The 22,977-nt window shown below is 39.6% G+C and overlaps 4 protein-coding genes across 4 annotated transcripts; 2 read left to right on the plus strand and 2 right to left on the minus strand.

Annotated features, from left to right (window-relative positions):
• Positions 1–316: 316 nt before the first annotated feature.
• Positions 317–1,122, minus strand: LOC121994297. The gene is made up of 2 exons (XM_042548382.1): positions 967–1,122; positions 317–875 (listed from the first exon to the last, which is right to left on the minus strand). The coding sequence occupies exons 1-2, from the start codon at positions 1,048–1,050 to the stop codon at positions 666–668; spliced, it is 294 nt and encodes a 97-aa protein (XP_042404316.1). The 5' UTR covers positions 1,051–1,122; the 3' UTR covers positions 317–665.
• Positions 1,123–1,564: 442 nt separating this feature from the next.
• On the plus strand, positions 1,565–4,213 carry LOC121997358 (subtilisin-like protease SBT1.4). The gene has a single exon (XM_042551725.1). It carries the CDS (start codon positions 1,643–1,645, stop codon positions 3,956–3,958), a length of 2,316 nt encoding a protein of 771 aa, XP_042407659.1. The 5' UTR covers positions 1,565–1,642; the 3' UTR covers positions 3,959–4,213.
• Positions 4,214–6,174: 1,961 nt separating this feature from the next.
• LOC121997359 (cation/calcium exchanger 4-like) lies at positions 6,175–8,487 on the minus strand. Its single transcript, XM_042551726.1, has one exon. It carries the CDS (start codon positions 8,254–8,256, stop codon positions 6,361–6,363), a length of 1,896 nt encoding a protein of 631 aa, XP_042407660.1. The 5' UTR covers positions 8,257–8,487; the 3' UTR covers positions 6,175–6,360.
• Positions 8,488–14,245: 5,758 nt separating this feature from the next.
• LOC121997360 (villin-5-like) lies at positions 14,246–20,869 on the plus strand. Its single transcript, XM_042551727.1, has 22 exons — positions 14,246–14,336; positions 14,419–14,518; positions 15,133–15,201; positions 15,283–15,525; positions 15,603–15,780; positions 15,844–15,973; positions 16,052–16,214; positions 16,295–16,442; positions 16,521–16,621; positions 16,721–16,876; positions 17,821–17,889; positions 18,034–18,102; positions 18,179–18,316; positions 18,527–18,655; positions 18,833–18,980; positions 19,097–19,107; positions 19,181–19,321; positions 19,434–19,559; positions 19,653–19,718; positions 19,796–20,117; positions 20,186–20,394; positions 20,473–20,869. Exons 1-22 carry the CDS (start codon positions 14,281–14,283, stop codon positions 20,584–20,586), a joined length of 2,886 nt encoding a protein of 961 aa, XP_042407661.1. The 5' UTR covers positions 14,246–14,280; the 3' UTR covers positions 20,587–20,869.
• The last annotated feature ends 2,108 nt before the right edge of the window (positions 20,870–22,977 follow it).

Genomic DNA, 22,977 nt, shown 5'->3' on the forward strand with positions numbered 1-22,977 from the left:
AGGGAACAATCGCACTTATATTTTTCTTCCTTATCTTTCTTCTCTGGATGCCTTCTTCAAGTGAGTAAAAAATTAGCACTCACTTTAAGCTTTGTCTTCTTTTTGCCCTTTTTGGTGACTTCAGCTTAAACAAGTTTATAAGATACATAAACAAATATTATAATCAAATTTTCCTAATGCAGTATGAATGATTTGAAAAATATGTTATAAGTAAACTTGAATTCATGAATGCAAGATGACAATCTATCATATCACTAAGTATTTTACAATAATCATTAGTCATAAGGCTTAGGTAAGGAAACTGACTCGTTCGGCAAGATAAACTTTTAAGCCATGCATAATTATCTGCAAAGGGTAACAAGCCAATCAACGTTTTATTAGACATCAAAGTTCCATCTGTTTCTTGAAGATGTCTGTGAGTTTACTGCTTTAAGCTCTGTCCTGTTTTCTTTGGTAATTCAGTAGGTGCTTATTCTACACGTTAATTCTAGGGTAGTACTTTGAACCCCTCCAGTAACGCCTAATGTCCAACCACAATCAACTTACCATTTAGCACTTCTTCAACTTATTACTAACTAGACTACCCCAAAAGTGAAAGGTCTGAACTCTAACTAGCACAAACCATACCACTACTCAGTACACGAATACATGATCTCAAACCATTCCTAATCCTTGCCAAACTTATCGTAGCTGTCCATTTTGCTCGTCAACTTCTCCTTCTGTTCCTGAGTTCCTTTCACAACTCCTTCCTTGGCGTCCTTCGCCTTCTCCCCGACAGAATCTGATTTCTCTTTGGCTTGTCGTAAGAACTCCTCGGCCGTCGATCTCGCCTTCTCTACGACCCCCGGTGAATCATCTTCGTGCTCGGTGGAATACTGAGATAGATCGATGATAAATAAATCGAAATCCAACAAAAAAAAATGGAAATCTTTGGGGGGGGGGGGGGGGGGGGGGATTAAACGATACCATAATAGTGGGACGGGGATGGGATGTGGAGCTGAACGGGAAGGGACCGCGGCGAGCAAACAACGCGAAGCTCTTCGCCTTCATCTTCTCGATCGATGAATGAATCGCGACGCCGACGATCTCTTTCGTTGCTTCTAATTTAGTTCCATAATTAAATACTTGTGGTAGTGGTGGTACGTGGAGGCGAAGGAGACGGGTCCGGATAGTTCGTGAAACGTGTCTGGTAGCTGGAATGCCACGTCGAACAATAAATTTTGTACGGTTCGATCTTATCCACTCATAATCGATGAAAGGGCTGTTTTATTCATCTCAAAAGACTAGTAGAATTTTCTGCCTACTTACCTTTTGGAAATAAAGAAAAAAACATTTAAAACGGCGCTCTTCGTTATCTCAATTGTTAAATGGTTGTTTTTAATTATAATTAAAATTATTATGTCATAACAATATGACAATTATTAATGATTGATCCTTTTAAAATTTTCCTTATTTATTTATTATAGAAGCAAAACTGCCCAAAATCTCGCACGTTGTCCTGACATATATACAAAACGAACCTGCATCTGAATTAAACTACCAAATTGCCATCTGAATTAAGCAATTTATTCGAGACGGCTTTCTATTGGGGGATTGAATCGTCTTCTCTGTCTTGGGTCGCCGATCGGCTCTCTTCCCTGCGATGGGGAAACAACTTGCCTTGATCTCCTTCTTCGGCGCCGTGACCCTCCTCCTCCCGCTGTTGTGCCTGGCGCAGGGAGAGACAGACGACGCACCGGCCACTTATATCGTCCACGTGTCTCCCTTCCACAAACCGGCCTCCTCCCCCACCCACCTCCATTGGTACGCTTCCACGCTGCGATCTCTCCCTCACCGGCCGGCCGCCCACCTCCTCTACGACTATTCACGCGCCACCTCCGGATTCTCCGCGCGCCTTACCTCAGGCCAGGCCGCCGCCCTCCTCCGTCTCCCCTTCGTCCTGGCTGTCCTCCCCGACCGCCGCCGCCAGCTCCACACCACCCGCTCCCCTGCCTTCCTACGCCTCTCGACCTCCTCCGGCCTCTGGCCCCTCTCCTCTTTCGCGTCCGACGTCGTCGTCGGCGTCCTCGACACCGGGATCTACCCCTCCCGCGCCAGCTTCGTCGATGACTCCCTCCCCCCGCCCCCTTCCTCCTGGCGGGGTTCCTGCGACGCTGGAGATGGCTTCAACGCCTCCTTCTGCAACCGCAAGCTGATCGGCGCCCGGTTCTTCTACAAGGGCTACGAGGCGGCGAGAGGCCCCATGAATGAGACGAGCGAGTCGAAGTCGCCGCTCGACACCGAGGGCCACGGTACCCACACCGCCTCCACCGCCGCCGGATCAACCGTCGCCGAGGCTGGGTTCTTCCAGTACGCCCGCGGCGAGGCACGCGGGATGGCTACCAAGGCCCGGATAGCGGCATACAAGATCTGCTGGAAATCCGGGTGCTACGACTCTGACATTCTAGCCGCCATGGACGCCGCGATCGCCGATGGAGTCAACGTCATATCGCTCTCCGTCGGTTCTGGCGGCTTTTCCCCCGCCTTCTACCGCGATTCGATTGCCATCGGGGCGTTCGGCGCCGCGCGTCACGGAGTGGTGGTCTCGTGCTCCGCCGGGAACTCCGGCCCTGGACCGCGCACCGCCGCCAACATCGCGCCATGGATCCTTACTGTGGGCGCATCTACCATCGACCGGCAGTTTCCGGTCGATGTGATCCTCGGAAATGGATCCACCTATGTCGGCGTTTCGCTTTACTCCGGAGATCCATTGGATTCGACCTATCTTTCTTTGGTCTATGCCGGAGATTACGGATCTCGGCTTTGCATTCCGGGCTTGCTCAACTCCACCATGGTCGCCGGCAAGATCGTCCTCTGCGAGCGCGGAGGCAATGCGCGTGTCGAAAAGGGTAGCGCCGTGAAACTGGCCGGCGGAGCCGGAATGATCCTGTCCAATGATGCCGGAAGCGGGGAGGAACTCGTCGCAGATTCCCACCTTGTTCCGGCCACCATGGTAACCCACACCTCTGGCGAACAGATCAAGGACTACATCAAATCCCAAGCTTCGCCCACAGCTACCTTCGTCTTCCGCGGCACCGTCATTGGCGACTCACCGGCCGCACCCAAGGTGGCGGCTTTCTCGAGCAGGGGGCCCAACTACCGTGCCCCGCTTATCCTCAAGCCGGACGTTATCGCTCCCGGCGTCAACATCCTTGCGGCGTGGACGGGGAAGAACAGCCCGACGGACCTCGACATCGATCCGCGGCGGGTCGACTTCAACATCATCTCCGGTACCTCCATGTCGTGCCCCCACGTCAGCGGCATCGCTGCCTTGCTCCGCGGCGCCTACCCTGAATGGAGCCCTGCCGCCATTAAATCCGCCCTGATGACCACGGCCTACAACACTGACAACGCCGGAGAGCCCATCAAGGATCTGGCCACCGGCGCCGAGTCCACTCCGTTCGTTCGCGGCGCCGGCCACGTGGATCCCAACCGGGCCCTCAACCCCGGCCTGGTCTACGACGCCACCACTGACGACTACCTCGCCTTCCTTTGTGCGATTAACTACTCGCCGGAGCAGATCGCTGTCTTCACCAAGTACGAGATCAGCGTCAACTGCTCCGACGCGGCATTGGCCACCCCCGGCGACCTCAACTACCCTGCTTTCGCCGCCATCTTTTCGTCGAGCAGCGACGTGATCACCTACAAAAGAAGGGTCCGCAACGTCGGAGCTTCCGCAGCGGTGTACGAGGCCAAGATCACCAGCCCGCCGGGCGTGGACGTGACGGTGACGCCGAGCAAGCTGGAGTTCGACGCCGCCGGCGAAAGCTTGTCGTACGAGATCAAAATCGCGTCTTTGGCTGATGCGGCAGCCTCTGGTGGTCAGGCCTTCGGCTCCATCTCATGGAGCGATGGAACGCACGAGGTGAGGAGTCCTATTGCTGTGACATGGAGGCAAAGCCTCGTTTCCTCCATTTGAGCAGGAGAACGAGCTCCAATTTCCGGCGAAAGAAGAGCTTTATGGAATTCGTTCTGCTGTTGAATCCATGCTTTCAGACATGGAATCCCTTCCGAACTGTGACGGATCTGAGAGTTCACTTGCTTTGGATTTGAAACAATGAAGTTGTCTTTTCTGTGTGCACTGCATTTGTTTTGTTTCAACAGATGGTTAAGGGTGTCGATTGTGTTGTTAAGGTATTTAATCTGGTAATTGCAAATTAATTTTCATAACTAATGGTTAGGAGTAATATAATCAAGTAAGTTTGTAATGTAATTAATAAATGTAATGTAATTAATATTATATTACTATTTTTATGAAAATATATTATATTATGCATGTAATTTTGAATTATAAGAAGATTTGTTTAGTATATATTATAAATAGTAAATATAATTTATATTATTATAAAATAATAAAAATATCATGTTAGATGGTAATGTAATTGGGTTATATTTTGTTGGCTTGATTATACCGTAAGGTTGATTATCATTCATCAACGAGGTTGATTATCCCTCATCAACGAGGTCAGATCTAGTAGATAAAAAAGTAGATTAAAGGATGGACAATTTATAATTATGGTTGAATTTTGGTAACGATTTGATCACAATTGGTTGTAATCTCTTTCTGAATTTATCATCCCTCAAGATTATAGTTTGGGTCGGGACAGGGGGTCAGAAACTGTCTCCACTCGGCGCTGAGTAGCCTGGCCATTTGCCCACCTTCGGTGGCTTTCAAACAGTCTTTGGTCATCCGTCCCGATTTAAATTATAACTTGGGAGGATAGTGAACTTAAAAAGGAATCACAATTAATTATAGTTGGATCATGATTACGATTAGATCATAATTATAAATTATGAGTGATCAAATCCCTAATTATTGTTATTATTTTTAATCAGGAATCTGGCCTCCTCATCAACGTAACCTAATTGAATGGGAATATGTATGTAAATTACTTGTTTTGATAAATAAGAAATTAACATTCAAGACCAAAGGTTATTAGGCTTCTCCAATAAACGGCAAATGCACTTATATTAATTTGATTCAAATATATACGTGTTACTTCTAGTAAGATAAATAAATAATAACAAGATTATATCCCTAGTATATTATTATTTATATTTAAATAAATATTATTTTATAGTCACAAATTAAATTTTCTCTTCCTCATTTAATATGTCTATTGTGTCACCTGCCTTCCAAGTTCCATCCATGTAAATAAAACTCCCCCCTCACTCATCCAACTCCAACGTCAGGTAACAAATCTCTTCTGGAGTTCAAAATTTTAAAGTCTACAACTTATCTTTTATAAATTAAAATACTTCCTTAAACAAGATGTTAAAAATAAACTCAATAAGTCTACTAAATTCAAATATTGCTCCTCCAACTTCAATGATTACATAGGAAAATTTTCAGCTTAATATAGACATGGATAGAAAATGTCAAGGGCCACTACAATGACATTCATTCTAGAATGGTAGAATCTTGGAGTATCATCAAAACCATTAATTCCACTTGGTTATCTTGGACAACCTCTGGCGAACAATTGTGAGCCTTTAAGAAGGAAACATACTTTGAAAATACCATAACAGAAGTAATATGGTGTTGGCGGTAAGCCCTTTACATATCACAGCCACAAAATACGAGTCCAGATCTTCTAGTCCATAATTCCTGATCTCTTTCGTAATTTGCACGTCGGATCAAGACCAGAATTTGACTAAAATTGGTTGCGATTTTTTTTAGATTCACCTTTCCACCTAGATTATAATTTTGAGTCGAGACAGATGGTTGGAAGCTGCTGATAGTGGACGGACTATATGATGCCGAGCAAGGAACGGCCAGCCCATCGCCAACTACCTCTGGCTGTTTGTCTCGATCCAAAACTACAACCTAGATGGGAAGGCAAATCCAAGAGAGATCGTAATAAATTTTAGTCAGATTCTCATCCTGATCCGACGTGAAAATTATGGAAGGAACCCAGGACATGATTTACAAAACTTTTCGTTCTCAGACTACAATGAAGAGCATTAAAGGTAGCTTAGTAAGAACATAACTGGCAATCAAGAAACAAACAAGTACTGGTTCGGAGAAAATTTAAACACGATTCTTAGATTTTAAGAAGCATAGGGTTCACCAAAATGTTAACAATTGTCCTAACAGGTTGTAAGGGCTGTTAGTATTTAAAAGACCATGAGATCTATAAACATCGGTTATCATTTGTATATGGTCACAAGTAGTAATATCATCATCCACACTTCTACAACAACTTGGGTACGGTAAAGAATAATTTAACATGCATAGAATGTTGCCGACACAAATTGGCAGAAAAATCCACTCCAATCAGATCTCAGAAGAATACAGTTGCACTAATTCTGGTTAACTGATCAACTTACACCAAGCAGCAACTTCATTAGTCCAATGGCATCACTCACCCGGATAGAGATGAAGATAAGATAAATGACAATGAGGCCAAATCCTAATAGCTTGTTGGGGCGCATATCGTGTCTTGGCAAAACAAATAGAGCCCATAAGAGTCCAGACATAAGAAAAGCCATGGTGTAGATACAAGAACTGTCTTGAGGAAGCATAAATGAAGCTGGTCTGGCTGAACATGCACCAAGCAACATAGAGATTCCTAAACCTGCAAGTGTATTAAACATTGGTCCAGCATAACATCCTGACATGGCAACTTGAACTGCATCGCCACCATTCAGTGCCAAAGCAACATTTGACATCAAATCACCCATGGAGTTACCCCATGCCAACACAGTTAAACCCAGTATGGATGGATTGATCTGCAATATCAAACCCAAGGAAACTAGAAGTGAGAGCAACTCGCCGGCAATCATATAAAACCAGACAATGCTCATGACAAACCCTCCTGAAACCCAAAGGAGCAGGTACTTCCGAGGTGGGTGTTCGTGACTAGTAAACATTAGAGCTAAAACTCCTAGAACCCCACCAACAAGTGCACCTACAAGGAACACAATGGCACTAAACACAGAGTCTTCATTATGTCGACTATTCCATAGAAATGCCAGAAGAATTGGTGCTAAGGTAGCACTAGCAACGGCATATACCTTTGACCATCTATCTTCCTCAACAACTGGTATAGTCAACCTTCTTGGAACCGATAGAGGAATCTCCAGAACATTCAAAAGTTTACCAAATAATGTTGTACCAGTCTCCTCCTCCTCCTTCCAACCCCAAGGAGGTCTCGGCTTTTCATGTGAATGACCAAAACCTTGATTTGAATAGATGGCTACATGGGAAGCCCAGAACCACTGGGGCAGATTATTCAAGTGCGGTGCATCAGCGCCTGCATCATCGTCAAGAAAATGGCTACACATAGGTAAGTCTTCGTCGCTTGCATAGGAAAATATGCTGCCTCCAGGTGGAAGCAATGGCGTCAAGGAGTCCAACTTCAACCTATGGGCCTGCTCCCTGAGAAGCTCATTTGCTGCCACGATGAAGGCATACAACACATAGATCAAGATGAACATCACTGCTCCCAAAACACTTATCTTTCCGATGATCAAGATTATGGATAATGCAGCAAGAGCGAACAAAAAGAAGCTAACATCCCTTATGAAGCACTTGCGATCAATCTGAACATTCTTGTCAGCAACACAAAATGTAACTGTGCCAACGACAATGCAAGTGACGAAAGTAGCTCCCCCAAGCACACTGTTGAGGCCAACTCCGCCAGATCCGCTGGAACCCATAAACGCTGCAATGCTAGCAAAGACATCGGGCGCACCATTACCAAGCGGAAGAAGAGTAACGCCAGAAACTGTTGGAGAGAGCCTCAACAGACTCGACACATTTGCCAGGCTAGAACAGAAGTAATCCGCTGCGGTGTTGCCAAGCAAATAAAACAACGCCACCATCCACAGGCCAAGCACGGCGTATCCTAAAGCCGGAAAATTTTGACAGGTGCAGTAGAAAAAAGCAAGGTAATCGAAGAACCCGTCGGTATCACATTTTATGTGCGACCTCACGTACTTGCACTTGGCAACGAAGCCCTCCGACCGGGCTAAGCCGGAGCAGAGACTCTGGATGTTTCCAACTTCTGAAATCGTAGAATTAAAAGACGAAACCTTTTCAATCAGCCGGCGAGGATGGATACTCGTCGGAGAGGAAAAGTAGTCCAAATCCTGTTGGGGGAACTGATTGCGGAAGACGTCGTGCCGGTTGAAGAGGAAGAGCAACAGGATCACGGAGAACGAAGCATTCAAAAGCGCTCGAATCCGGTAACCACGCGTCAATTTCTCCACCATCTCCACAAGCCCCGGCGAAGAACCCGGCGTCTGGAATCAGGAGGATCCACCGCGATTAGGGTTTGACGGAGCGGCGGTCGATCTGAGAGGATGGGATTGGTGGAGGGCGTCGAGGATTGGATAGCGCGATCAGGGATTGAGGTCGCGCCTGTGATTGAATCGACCGCGCTTTTGTCGTGTTCTCGGCTCCGTTTCCGTCTTCCGTTTTCCCTCCTCGAGGAGGTCCGAGACAAAGGGACGAGGAGCCCCGATGGGCCGTCTTATTCATCGACTCGCCCGATTTGTGGATTGCAATCTTGACCGTTCCTTGAGGGACGGTGGATGATTTACTGCTTACGTGTACGGCCGCCCTTTAACTCCGTTTGAAATTTCAATGCAATAGATAAATAAAAATGAATTTTTGGGAATTTTTTTTTCGCAATGACATCGAATCCGCGACAATGGAAGTTCGGAACTCTCGCCGTAGCCTTCCCCGTGTCAGAGGAGGAAGCGCGGCCATTTCCGACAATGGAAGTTCGGAGTCGGATCCCAGTTCTCTCGCATATCCATGTTTTTCGAGTACTGAGCCCTACGATGCATCCCGACCAAGGAAGCCGGTGCCCGAAGTAAGGAGAATTGATGGTATTTAGGAGAGCTTGAGTTTGATGCTAGGTTTCCTTGCTTTTTGGATTTGATCCCGACCAACGGGCCATGCGCTGGTATTCTTTGCTGTACTAGGGGTGAACTTCTTTACGCCTTCATCTGATTCTTGTATTTATTATTATTTTTTCGTTTGTGCGGGATCGAAATGCAGTTCGATAGTGGGAATGCACTCCAGATTGGAAAAAGTTTTCCTTTTTTTTTTTTAATTTCTGATTCGAAGGAGGTGTTGTAAGGGAAAGGCGGAGAGGTTGTTTTTACAAAGTCGAAGCTGATTTACTGCGTCAATCCATGGATGAAGGAGGCTCCTTAGATGGACTATGGTGGACCTTTTGAGGGATATGTGGTTGGCGTTGGGACAACCGATGAGCTACGTACTGAGGTGTGATAAGTCGACACCAATGGTTGCGTTGATGATATTGCAACCCTGGTGCTACTTCTTTATGTTATCTGATACTTCACTTATCCAGCTTGCTTTTGTCTTGAGATTACTTAGTTTTCTCCTCTTGTGTTTGCTACTATTGTAGTATAATTACTTGCCTTTGGAAGTAAGAGATCCTTTCAGACAGGACAGTAATGTCTACTTAACCCGATCAAAAGTTTTCCATGCTAAACTTAAGGTTGATGTTACTTCGATTTGTTTGCAGAATACTTGCAACATTTCTTGGGTGTCACAAATAAATGATATCTGAATTTCTGAAATAGGAATCACTGTTCTTTAAGTTCCCCTATTTTTATGTTCTGAATGTCTTCAGCCTGATGCTTTAGTTTGGTATTTGATCTAATAGCTTGAACAAGATTCATGGTATGAACAATTGGGCATGTTCTGGATGACCAATAGATTATTTAATCATACAAGTTGAACCGATTAGAATTAGAGAGGTGAGGGATACAAGGAAATCATATAAAACTCCATTTAACAGAATTAAAGTGACATGAACGTGTTGTTTCATGCTAGTTTGTGGAAAAACCTTATTATTAGGAAACAGTTGTGATATTGTTCTGGATACTCTGATATTTGTTGTCGTATTATTTAACAACAAAGACTAGTTTAATCTAGATCTTGAAGGCTGATTAATGATGGGAGAATGTTTTAAAGTTGGGACAATTTCTTGCTGCCTGGCTGATAATTACTGTAAGTGAAAATTCAAGAGTGATTTGATCTTTAGCTGGTCGGCAAGTCAGACTTTGCAAGTTATTCTGGGTTTATCAGCTGTTCCTTCTTTGGTGAAAGGCCAGCTTTTGCTTCTTTGGTTAATATTCCTTCTTGACGCTTCTACTAGACTAATGCTTTCTTTTTATCTCTCCTCAACATCTGGGTTTATTTGCAGCTCTCCTGGCAGTCATGGATTTCTCGTTTCAGGAGGTCCGGCAAGATAATTCCAGCAGGTGTTGTATCTCCTGTCTCCCTGGCCATGGTTGCTCTCATGGAATTCTTCATAATTCGCATGCTCAATGTCTCGAGAGAGTTCATACTGTTGAAACACAAACACTTCTGCTAAGGTTCTTGCATATTCTGAGGATATAGAACTAACTTCGATATTTGGCACACATTTCTTATGTATATTGTTCTTCTTTCCTACATCTTGAAAGCATTTAGGTGGTCAAAGTAGTTGGTCCACCTGCCATCCCATGGAATAACTGAGGTCGGTAGGATAAGGGATAGTAGAACAATGGACCAGCTTGGTTATGATGATGATTCGTTTCAATTGTAAGGCCCAACACAGATATTGCTCACTGTTGGATTTCACCTGTTAACTTTCTGCCTTGCTATCTAGCCTATCCCTTTCTGATGCACTTTCAATTGCTACTATCACAACTAGGTTAGCAATCCGGAGGATGGTGCAATAGCTTACTTCTTTTCTCTCTTTATCTTTTGAGCTTGTTTTTTTTTTTCTGGTTAGAAATATGCACATCTCATTCTTCTTTCTTGCTTTTGACTTCTGTTAGAATTTCTGTCTGAACGTTGCTCTTTATTTAGTAAGTGAACAATGCAATTTATGAAAGAACGCGCTCTCTTCTTTTCTTGATGACTGCCTCTGCTTTCACGTTTTGGTTATTCACTTTATGGAAGAACATGCTCTCCTCGTTCCTAGAGGACTGCCTTGACTGAATTACATTATCCATGTTAGATTTCTGTTTTTAAAATTTAAAATTTAGGATAGATGAATTATCTTATCAAATTTAGGTATTCATTTTTTTACAATATAATACCTCAACTTTTTTATAATTTATTCTATATTTATTTTTTATTATGTTTTCCCTACTTAATATTTATTTTTCATTATAAAGATTTTTTTAAGTAAAATATAAAATTTAAGATAAATTTTATATTTTAAAAAATTAATATGGCTTAACCCTTTTAACCGGTGATGCCAAGAATTGAAACTCTCTTTTCCATTAAAATGCTTATAGTTCCTTAACTAATTAGAGGGTGATATATTTATTCCACTGATTATGTGATTTACTTTTTTTTCTATATATATATATAATATAAGGATGAATTACGAGGAGTATTTGGGACTTGCATATTCTAGTGTAGTCTTCTCGTACATGGGATATCTATTAGAATATATAAATATAGAGAATTGTAGTGCAGTACTCTCTTCAAGTCTCTTGCTTGCTTGAGTATAATGATTATACAGTGGGGGCATCAAATTCTCTTGCTTGATTATATGATTATACAGTCGTGGCATCGAATTGTACTCCTTTCTTTTGCCGTCGCACCACAATTTGGCTGGCTCTCATCGCCACCACACGGTCCGAAAGGAATCCCTTCTGTTCTTCTCTCCTTTGAAAAAGTAGAATTTTTGATGAGGTCATCCAATTCCCAATATAAAGCTTCCTTCTGCCTGGCTTTCTTCTTTGGCCTCTCTCTCCGTCACAGCTGCAGCCTGCTCTCTCACAACAACACACAATTCCATGAGCATCTCCCTTGAAGACTGTTACTCCAAGCTCGTGCTGCTCTGCCTTCTCAAGGAGGTCGCCCTTCTCCTCCCTCTCCTCCTCAGGTGGCTATTCCTCCCCAGCTACGCCCGGTGGCCTTCTGCATCCCCCTCCCCCTCCCCCTCAGAAGACGCCGCAGCCAGAGCGCGACGCCTCGCCGCGGCGGTGAGGGCAAGCCTGCGCGTCACGACCTACGAGGACCTGGCGGGCGAGGAGGAAGACGAAAGGTACGGCGGCGCGGGCGTCACGTGCGCGGTGTGCCTGAGCGAGGTGGCGGCTGGGGACGCGGTGTGGGAGCTGAGGAACTGCCGCCACGTGTTCCACAAGGGCTGCTTGGACCGGTGGCTCGACCACGACGAGCATCTCAGCTGCCCGCTCTGCCGCGCGGCCCTCCTCCCAGCACGGCGACCGCCGCCTCCGCCACCGGCAGAGCCCAGCTGGGCCGTCGAGCGCCTGCTCTATCTCTTCGGCGATGACCATCTCCTCGCTCCTCCTCTGTAGCCCTATTTCATGGAATCCGTTATTAATTTTAAATTTAGTTATTATAAAAATCCCTAGTGATTATTCTGATGCATATCAAACTAATTATATATGGTGCTTATTGTTGGTGATGTGACAGACAAATATACTCCAATGAATGACTATGGGGAGTAAAATAATTTTTTAATCAATTCAATTTACTTTATATGCCTTCATTAATGCTTGCGATTAAATGAATTATACTAATCTGATAAAAAGAATGATTGATTCCTATTTAATTAAAATGTTTTCTTTTCCCTTATGAAAATTTTTTCCTTCTTTATTATAAATAAATTAAGAAAATCATCAAAATTCCTTTAAATATATATATTTTAAAAAATATCTATTTTATCCAATTACTCATTGTAATTATGTAATGAAAATGTTCTAGGCATGTTATCTCAGTGTATATTGAGCAAATAATAAAATCATAATTAAATATTCCTGACGATGAATATTAATTTTACAAAAATATGAAAAATTACATTTGGCTTAGATGATATATAGATATAATAACTTAATGATCAAATAATTATTAAATAAATTACGATGTGCTATTATTTGTGGATCTAAAATTCCAATAGAAAAAATAATCTAAAAAATAAATCAATGCAAACGTCTTTTATAGTTCATCAAATGTGTTCACTTTGATGGAAAAACTTATAATTCAATCAAAATTCAATTACCTAATGTTATATTATTATGATATTCATTTAATTTATTTTTTATATTTTTGAAACATAATTGATGGATAAAACAAATGTTTTAGTCAATAGCAAAAAATAAAATAAAATAAAATAAAATTTTTTTATGTAATATTCTTCATATTAGTTTGTAACATCACTATATAAACTTCCTATTCCTATGTTATTTGCTGGGCTTTGATCCGATTTCTTCTCTCCGAGAAGAATGGGAGGTCGACCTTTGTTTTATTTCTTAGTTCTTCCTGATTATTTTATTTCTCATACGGGGAGCTCTCCGCCTTTGCCTTCGATCCACATTCCACAAAGAAACAACTTCGATCAAGTTTTGCATTTCTCCTCGGATTCAAACCAGGCTGCGATATCGTCTCTCAGGGAATCGGTCGAGGTTACTTGTTGTAGTGTTTTCTCAGGTAAAAGATCTCTCTCTCTCTCACTCTCTCTCTTTTTTTAAAAAAATGTTTCCGTGGTCCCGAGCATTTGCGGGGTGTAATATTAGAAGCTGCTAAAGTTTGTAATTTATGATTTGAGGGAATTTTTCAAATGTTCTGTACATGTAAAATAGCTATCGCTTGAAGTTATTTATGCATTGTGTTTTGATCTTAGAGTCAATCTATTGTTCTTGAACAAACTGAATGAGAGATTCTGAATTTTGAGGGACGATAGAGGCCACCGGGCTCGCGTTCATTGAGAATAATATAGGCATAAGATTAGGAGGGTTCACACGGCATACAGATTAGGGATTTGAGGTAACAATTTGGGATTTAGACCTTAGGTGTTAGAATTTCTTCTGAAGTTGAATGCTAAGTTTCATCAATCCTGCCGTGTATTGTGATTTATTACTTTCTCAATTAAATTAGGAGCTGTAAATCTGATGTATAATCAAAATGCCAGAAAATATAAATTTCACTTAGAGGAATTCATTGAATTCTTTCTTGCTCTTTGAGGCATTTTTTTTTTTTTTTTTTGGTGTTTGTTACTTAAACTTTACCTCAATGTATTAGTTCAACGAACCCAAAGAACATTGTCCTTTGCTTACAAGCTCACTTTTTCACGTATTCTTGGCTCGATCAATTATCTAATCATTAATTGACTGCTATATCTTATTTTGACTGGATTCTAGTATGTTGAGATACTAATACATTGAATATCTAACTTGTACAGCTTCTGCTGATTCACTTGGAAGCCATAGACAGAGCTTCAGTTAAACCAGAGAAATATGTCAATATCTAGAAAAGATTTGGATCCTGCTTTCCATGGGGCAGGACAGAAAGAGTATCCTTCATCAACAATATTTGTATTATTAATATGTATAATTTGATATTGCCATGAGATTATATTCCTTGACAAAACATAGTGGGATGGAAATATGGCGCATTGAGAACTTTGCCCCTGTCCTTGTTCCAACATCTTCGCATGGGAAATTTTTTATGGGTGACTCGTATGTGATTTTAAAGGTACTACTGTCTCAAAACATCATAATTTTTTAGTCTTTTGTGAAAATTTCCTATTTTCCTGTTGCCAGAGCAATTTTATCTCTTTTAAAACTATACATGATTATGATTTATATGGTAAATCTTTAGGATGTTCTATCCCATAGAGCTTTACCTAAATGCAAGTCATGAACCGTATGAACTTATTGTGACAAATTATGATTCAAATTTGAAGAAATGTCTATGAGTATAAATCTTTAAGAGCTTATGAATGTTTAATCATTAAGAGCAAACTTTTTCCCCACTATTATTTAGCTTTTCAGGATCCCATCTAGAATACATTTTGCACCATCATTAAGACAATGTAAGAATACATTTTAATACTTGTCAGAATCTGTTATAGATTATACTTTTGAGGCTTGGTTGTTGTTGTATTTATATATGGTTCAGAAAATGTCCACCCAGGACCCTCAGCATTTTAGAACCATAAATAAAAAGTGGGGAAAAAAGACAATTGAACAAAAACTTGATCATCTTGATTGTTTTTCAAGTGTTTTTTTTTTGGCCCAAGTTATTCCAGGTGTACTAAAATATTATTGATTCATAAATCTACTGTCTCCTACTTCTTTTCTCTGCAGACAACTGCTACAAAAAATGGTGCTTTGCGTCATGATATCCATTATTGGCTTGGTAAAGATACTTCTCAGGTTAGGGTGTTAAGTCTTCTAGTTCATGGTTCCCCTTCCCCTTCTGAAATAGTATGACGTTTTATATTATTTTAAGGGCAGGATGAAGCTGGAACTGCTGCCATCAAGAGTGTTGAGCTTGATGCTGTTCTTGGAGGACGTGCTGTTCAGTATCGTGAGGTACAGGGTCATGAGACGAAAAAGTTCCTCTCTTATTTTAGACCATGCATCATGCCACTACAAGGCGGGGTGGCATCTGGATTTAAGCACACTGATGTCAACGCGAACACAAATGAGACTCGCCTATATCTCTGCAAAGGGAAGCATGTTGTCCACATAACAGAGGTACCTGAATGATCTGCAAATTATGGATATATAACCATCATTAAGGATTTTCTTATTTCCCTTCATTATATATATAGGTTCCTTTTGTTCGGTCATCCCTCAATCACGATGGCATTTTCATTCTGGACACAAAATCTAAGATTTTCCAATTCAACGGATCCAACTCATCCATTCAACAGAGGGGTAAAGCTCTTGAGGTGGTCCAGTATATTAAAGACACCTATCATGATGGGAAGTGCGAGGTAGCGGCAATTGGTAAGTTCTTAGACTGAAGATCTTTGTTCCATGAATGCCAATCTGACACAAGGTTACTTATAGAGGATGGTAAGTTGATGGCTGATGCTGATGCTGGAGAATTCTGGGGCTTCTTTGGTGGTTTTGCACCTCTTCCACGAAAGGTGCCTTCTGAGGGAGTAAAAGATGTGGAGACCTCTACAAAACTACTTTGGTAAGTTCTATAAATTGCAATGTATCTTAATATGTAATTTAATCTAAGGTAGTTTCTGATAATTTATGACTTCTTCAGTGTTGAGAAAGGACAGCCAGCAACAGTTGATGCTGACTTACTGACCAGAGATTTGTTAGATACTAACAAGTGTTACTTGCTGGATTGTGGCATTGAAGTTCATGTGTGGATTGGCAAAAATACATCTCTTGAGGACAGGAAAAGTGCAAGTTCTGCTGCAGAAGTAACAAACAACACTTGCCTTGAAATGACTAGCCATTTCTTATTTCTCTAGTCAATATACTCCTCATTTTACTTGTACAGGAACTGATAGGTGGGTCTGACAGACCAAAATGTCATTTAATGCGTGTTGTTGAAGGATATGAGACTGTCATGTTTCGATCAAAGTTTGATAGATGGCCAGAGACAACTGGTGTGGCTGCACCTGAAGCTGGTAGAGGCAAGGTAGCTGGTAAGTTGAAAACAAGTCTTTGCATCTCTTCTGTTTGATATCAAAATTGTAATTTTGAGGTTGCTTCTACTGTCTTAGCCCTTTTAAAGCGCCAGGGGTTGAATGTGGAAGGCCTTGCAAAGGATGACGCTGTCAAGGAAGACCCTGAACCCTTTATTGATTGTACAGGTGATTTAAAGGTATTGTTTTTAGCTTCCATGTTCTCAGAAGCTTTACTTTCTCAAAAGTTTTGACTTGGAGGGAAAGAAGTAGACTTGTTTCTCCATTCCATTGAGCAGGTTTGGCATATAAATGGGGAAGAGAAAGAGCTTCTTTCATCTACCAATCAGTCAAAATTTTACAGTGGAGATTGCTATATTTTCCAATATGCATACGCTGGTGATGACAAAGAGGAGCGACTTATTGGCACTTGGTTTGGGAAGCTGAGTGTTGAGGTAAATTCACTATGTTCTTTTGTCTTGTCTATTTTTACAAAAAAAAAATATAAAACCATCATAAGAAGAATGATCTCTTGGAGCGTAAGAAATACAAACAAAGACATGGCATGGTTTTGCAAGTATAGCCACCTAAAACAATGCAAACAAAAACATAGGTTTTTAGTTATGAGTTTTAAATTTCCATGTCATGACAATGTAAGCAGGTCTTTTCCAATAGCAACAAGGTTTGAATTATTTGTATTGACTATATGAATCTAACATTAATTTGGTTTTCCAATTTAAAGTGTATTGACTCATAGTAATTGATGATTCCAAAGTGCATAACTGCTTTCCTTAATGCTTGGCTTATTTTTTCTCTTCTTTCACTGTATCTTTAAGAAGATTATCGCTGCCTTTCATCTGAGAATTTGAAATGGAAAAAAAAAATTGAATCATTGTTTGTCAGAAATTATTATTCCTTATATTAGATAGTGGTATCGAAAAGTATAATTGTTCTTGATTGGAAAGGTATTAAAATCATAATTAAATTAAAAACCTGTGGGTCCTCAATATGAAGGCTTTCAATACTTTATAGTATCACCTTTTTCATTAATTTTGCCATCTAAGATTTTTTTTAGTTCTTTTACTAAACATAATGACAGAAAAACAATAGAACTGATTAATGCAATGGTTTTATTCTTCTCAATCCATGATATCTAAATGGTCCCTTATCTTCAACTTAGATACTCTTGTTTGCTTTATGATTTACTAAAAGTGCATTTATTCTTTGAAAATGTTTGTTTGACCCAAAAAAAATTAGTGTTGTTGTTCTCTCTCTGAGTTGGCCATCTCAAAAAGTGATTGACACAATTTCTTTGAAAAGGATGCTGGACATACTATAGTTTCTTTTTTGATATAAGGCAAGTTAAAGGTGGATAAATTCTAAAATTAAACAAATACAGGATGATCGAGCAATTGCTATATCCCTCTCCAAGAAGATGGTTGAAGCCCTGAAGTCACAGGCTGTTCTGGTACTCAAGAAATTATCAACATTGAAACTCCATATCTGCTGCTGAAAGTTTGAAAACATTGTGCCCGTTTTTGCCTATCTAAGATATTCTGCTTGTTCTTATTCTTGTCGACCTGTTCAGATGCTTCTAAATTTGCATTTTCAGGCTCGCATTCATGAAGGAATGGAACCCATTCAATTCTTTTTAATCCTTCAGAGCTTTATTGTTTTCAAGGTATATCTTCAGTGATGAAATTTGGATGTTATTGTAATTCCTGCAAACTCCTAAACACTTTCATTTGCAATATCAGGGAGGTCTGAGTACAGGATATAAGAACTTTATCGCAGAAAACAACATTCCTGATGAGACATATTCAGAAGATGGGCTTGCACTTCTACGAGTTCAAGGTTCTGGACCAGATAACATGCAAGCGATACAAGTGGAACCGGTGACTTTCTCATACTCAAAGTTCTTTCATGAACAAAAACTAAAAACCTCTAGCTTCAAACTTGAGAACTTTATCTTATAATGTTTAGTGTGAATTTATTGGTATCTTGTCTTAAATTCATGTAATAAGAATATGAAGTGTCTTTGAAAGATATTTACTCAATCAAACCACTATAGAATTATGCTGAGTATTTGTTTTATCTCTAAACAGGTGGCTTCTTCCTTGAACTCTTCATACTCTTACATTTTACATAGTGACGCAATAATTTTTACATGGATTGGAAATCTTACTACCTTGGAGGACCATGAGCTTGTTGAGAGATTGCTAGATCAAATAAAAGTATGTTAACCATCCGTGCACACTTCATTCAAGTGTTAAAGCTTTTGGTAAAGAAAAGATGTAAATCCATCTTTTGTGAAAGCAATCTCACATAATTAGTATCATGCATTCTAACTTTCCAACAACTCACCAACTTATTTGCTTCGGTAGTGTCTAATTAGATATAATGTTGAACAGCCAAATCTTCAGTACAAACCTCTAAAGGAGGGCTCAGAAACTGAACATTTTTGGAGCTTAATTGGAGGTAAAGCTGACCATCCCAGTCAAAAGATTACAAAGGAACCAGAAAGTGATCCTCACCTATTCTATTGTAATTTATCCAAAGGTATCATGTCAAATTAATCTAATCTTAATCACTAACTAATGGCATCTTTTTCTCTCTTATACTATAAATCTAAAGTATTTTCTTTTATTTCTGTTGTTGACATGTTCATAACGAAGACCCTTCTAAGGTATGCTACAACTGACAATCTTTTCTTCATCTGTAGAATGTGCCTTATTACTGAAAAAAAAACATGATTTCAGGTTACAGAGATATTTAATTTTAACCAAGATGATTTATTGACTGAAGATGTTTATATCCTCGATTGTCACTCAAACATCTTTGTTTGGGTTGGAAAACATGTGGACTCCAAGATTAGATCACGAGCCTTAGAAATTGGGGAGGTATAGGTGCATAGATGCTCATCAGAAGCATACAATCATGTTCCTTCTTGTTATGGCACAAAAGTGTATCAATTCATGATTATTTTTGTGTGTGTGTGTGTACTTATTGCAGGAATTTCTTGAACGGGATTTTTTAATTAAAAAGCAATCACGAGAAACACCAATATTCATAGTGACAGAAGGAAATGAGCCGCCGTTCTTCACTCGTTTCTTCAAGTGGGACTCTGCAAAAACACAAGTACGCATTTTAGGATGCATTCACTTTTTCTCTATTCTTTTTATTAAATTATGTAAACTTTTCATATTTAATACCATTTGACATTCATACCAGATGCATGGAAATTCATACCAGAGAAAGCTTGCGGTAGTCAAAACTGGAACGGTTCGAGCTTTTGATGTAAGATACAAGTTCAATCTTTGATCGACTGTAGTTTATCGTGAGCCGATATCTAAGTTCATTTGTTAACATTTCAGAAGCCAAAGCCACGTGTGCCATCTTATGGTGGTGGGAGAGTAAGTGTTACTGATAAATCTAATCGTTCCAGAAGCATGTCTATCAGCCCTGACAATGCTCGTGCAAGGGGAAGATCTCCAGCATTTACTGCATTAGCTAAAAACTTTGAGAATTCAAGTGCCAGGAATCTTTCTACACCACCTCCAGCCGTTACAAAGCTTTATCCTAAGTCTGCACTGGCAGAGTCTGCAAAATCAGTAGTACCAAGGTCAGCAGCTATTGCTGCTTTAACTGCATCTTTTGAGTCTACAAAGGGAACTGTTGAATCGAAGTTGTCCAAAGGTATGTAGCTAAAAGACCATAAATCTTCATTGTGCCAAAAACACAAGTATGACCTTGCGAACGTTCAGGAGTAAGAAGTATTGCTAATCATGGAAGTCTAGAAAGCAACTCTAAAGAAGGTGTGAGAACTGATGACCTCACCATTAAAGAAGATATCAATGAGGGTGAAGTTGAAGGTGAAGATGAAGATGACAGTGGGTTACCCAACCATCCTTATGAACGCTTAACCACGACATCAACTGATCCTGTTACCGACATAGATATAACCAAGAGAGAGGTATACACATATCATTATACCATGTGCAAATGCCGAGCTACCTTCATCTCTCAAATTTGCTTGCTATTCTCCTCGCAGGCTTACTTATCCTCAGCTGATTTTAAAGAGAAATTCGGCATGAGAAAGAGTGCTTTTTATGACCTTCCAAAGTGGAAGCAAAACAAACTTAAGATGTCAGTTGATTTGTTTTGAACACTATCATCTGCTTCCAATTTTCACAAGATAGTTGTAATCTGAAAGGTACAACCTCGCACATTCAAATTATTTCTCAGGTGTCTCTCGTATCCTCATCAGTTTTGTTTGTTCTACAGATTGATCCCTTTTTTTTTTCACTTTCTTTTCTTTGTTTCCATAAGATGTTTCATTCTGTTTTAGATAGGAAAAGGGATGCCATGTGTCCAGAATTCAAGAGTGTATTCTTTGAGGAATGAAATAAAATGCTGAGACAGCTACACAACTTTGGACATTGGTGTTGTGGTTGTTTCAGTGGATATAGTTTATTTAGTTATCTATCATGCCGATATAGTTTCTATAATCCAGAGTCACTTTGTCATTCTATAATTCAGTGGTTTCAGTGTATTGTGTACAACATTGGATCTGATACTATTCCCTAAAAATCTTCTAAACTCATTTAGTTCCCAATTTGACAAGCTAAACTGATTTTTGTTGAGGATTCATTTGTTTCTAAGAACAAACATCTCTTATGTGTTTATGTAGCAAAAAAAAAAAAAAAAAAACTAAAACACTAATTGAAATGGGCATACAAATTAAAATATTTGAGATACAATCAATCAGATTCACCATTATAGATTTCAAATAAAAGAGTTAGAGGGATAATCAATCACATAATAAAAAACTATGAGATAATAATAATCATGTGTACAACACTACAAGTATTGAGTTCTTCATTGAATCATTATCAACTTCAATTACTTTTGGTGACTTAGTCGATTAAGACTAATTATACTTGTTTGTTCAATCTTCAGGTCAAACTTCACTCCTTCAACAGGTCTATCATTTACTTGTGAAACTGTCCTACAACGAAAGGACCAACCAAAAGAAATGAACATGGGTAAAAGATTTCAAAGCATTGTTAACTACCATTTCTCTTGCCACAAACAACAAAACAGTAGAGATATTGTGAGAATCATTGCTTCCAACTAGACACTTCAATGAAAAGCTATATCAAGTTTTTTTCTTCATGAAATCTAAAAAATAAATAATATTTCTTTTATGTTTTTAAACAATTAATTTTGAAATTTTAAACATTTTAATTCTTTTTTTTAAGAAATCGCACACAAGAAAAAACTTTTCTATAGAGTTCTTTGCCTATTTTTTTTTCTCTCTTAAACTAACCAAGTGGGTACGAACTGTGAGAGAGGTGGGGTTGTGAGTGTTGACATTTAAATTAAGAGCTACAAAAGGTGTTTCCATTAATACTAATAATGGTACTAAATGTCTCTAAAGGTAAACAAGTCCTTGTCTTGAGTGAGATCTGACTCAAAGAACCCTAATTCGGTCCCCGCCTATTGCGACACCCCACTACTCCTTTGTTCTGCTTAATCTCCTTCAAATAATGCGTTAAAGAAGCTACATGTGAAATTATTTTTCTTAGTTTCTTAGGGTATGAAAAATGCAATAGAAAATAATTAAAATCTTAATAAAGTATACTACTTCCACATGCTATTTGTTATCACTCCAATTGATACACTCATTCTCACGTCCAAGATTTTATTTTATTTATTGTTTATCTCAAACTAATTATGGATCAAAGTAATTAGTGATAACTTCACTAAGATAACAATGGTTTTTGAGTTGAGTTAACTACATAGAATGCATTCCATGATTTTACTTTTATTGTAAATATTAATTTAAAGTGTAGTGATCAATGATAATCCAAGTTATTGGGTGTAAAGGATTCCCAAATCAAACTTTAATATCATGTTGGTTGAAACCGATGAAAGTTTGAATCTAGATTTCTTTTCATGCTCACTTAGCCATCCACACTATTTTATAATTATGTAAAAAGGTCTTCATCTTTTAATGCATCTTTTCGTAAAAAGAAGATCGACCCTACCCTTAAGGGTCTACAAGACTAGGCTATCCATAAACAGTCCTTATTGTTTCAAAATTTGAATTAAACCAATAAAGAAAATCTAGTTTAATTGAAAACTTTATTATAATTGGCCTCATATTATTGTCAATTAGAATGAACAAAGTGATCCAATTTGATTTTTTTTCTTTAAATTATATCCTTAGACCATGATATTTTCAAGCAAATGAAAGGTCATCGTGTCACATCAAATCACATCTCAGAGATCTCATGAAAAAGAAAGTCATCTTCAGTCACCAAATGGCGGCAAAAGCCACAATGCTACCCACAAACTTTAGATAGCTACATTCAACCAACAATTGCTTCAATGTTATATATTCATTTAGTACCTTGATTTGAAAGCAATGGAAGAACTACCACTTCATACCATCACATGCATTTGTCGCAATATTTTATATATATATATATATATATATATATATATATATATATATATATATATATAATTGTTATGATATGGACTATTTCTT

Source organism: Zingiber officinale, chromosome 6A, assembly GCF_018446385.1.
Source record: "Zingiber officinale cultivar Zhangliang chromosome 6A, Zo_v1.1, whole genome shotgun sequence".
NCBI lineage: Eukaryota > Viridiplantae > Streptophyta > Magnoliopsida > Zingiberales > Zingiberaceae > Zingiber > Zingiber officinale.

Excerpts from the sequence above, each read along its gene's own strand:
- LOC121994297 (XM_042548382.1), bottom strand. The coding sequence starts at position 1,050 with ATGAAGGCGAAGAGCTTCGCGTTGTTTGCTCGCCGCGGTCCCTTCCCG. Across the intron at positions 876-966 it reads ATCCCCGTCCCACTATTATG|TATTCCACCGAGCACGAAGA; the intron begins GTATCGTTTAAT and ends GATCTATCTCAG.
- LOC121997358 (XM_042551725.1), top strand. The coding sequence starts at position 1,643 with ATGGGGAAACAACTTGCCTTGATCTCCTTCTTCGGCGCCGTGACCCTC.
- LOC121997359 (XM_042551726.1), bottom strand. The coding sequence starts at position 8,256 with ATGGTGGAGAAATTGACGCGTGGTTACCGGATTCGAGCGCTTTTGAAT.
- LOC121997360 (XM_042551727.1), top strand. The coding sequence starts at position 14,281 with ATGTCAATATCTAGAAAAGATTTGGATCCTGCTTTCCATGGGGCAGGA. Across the intron at positions 15,974-16,051 it reads ACCTCTACAAAACTACTTTG|TGTTGAGAAAGGACAGCCAG; the intron begins GTAAGTTCTATA and ends TGACTTCTTCAG. Across the intron at positions 18,656-18,832 it reads GATTGCTAGATCAAATAAAA|CCAAATCTTCAGTACAAACC; the intron begins GTATGTTAACCA and ends AATGTTGAACAG.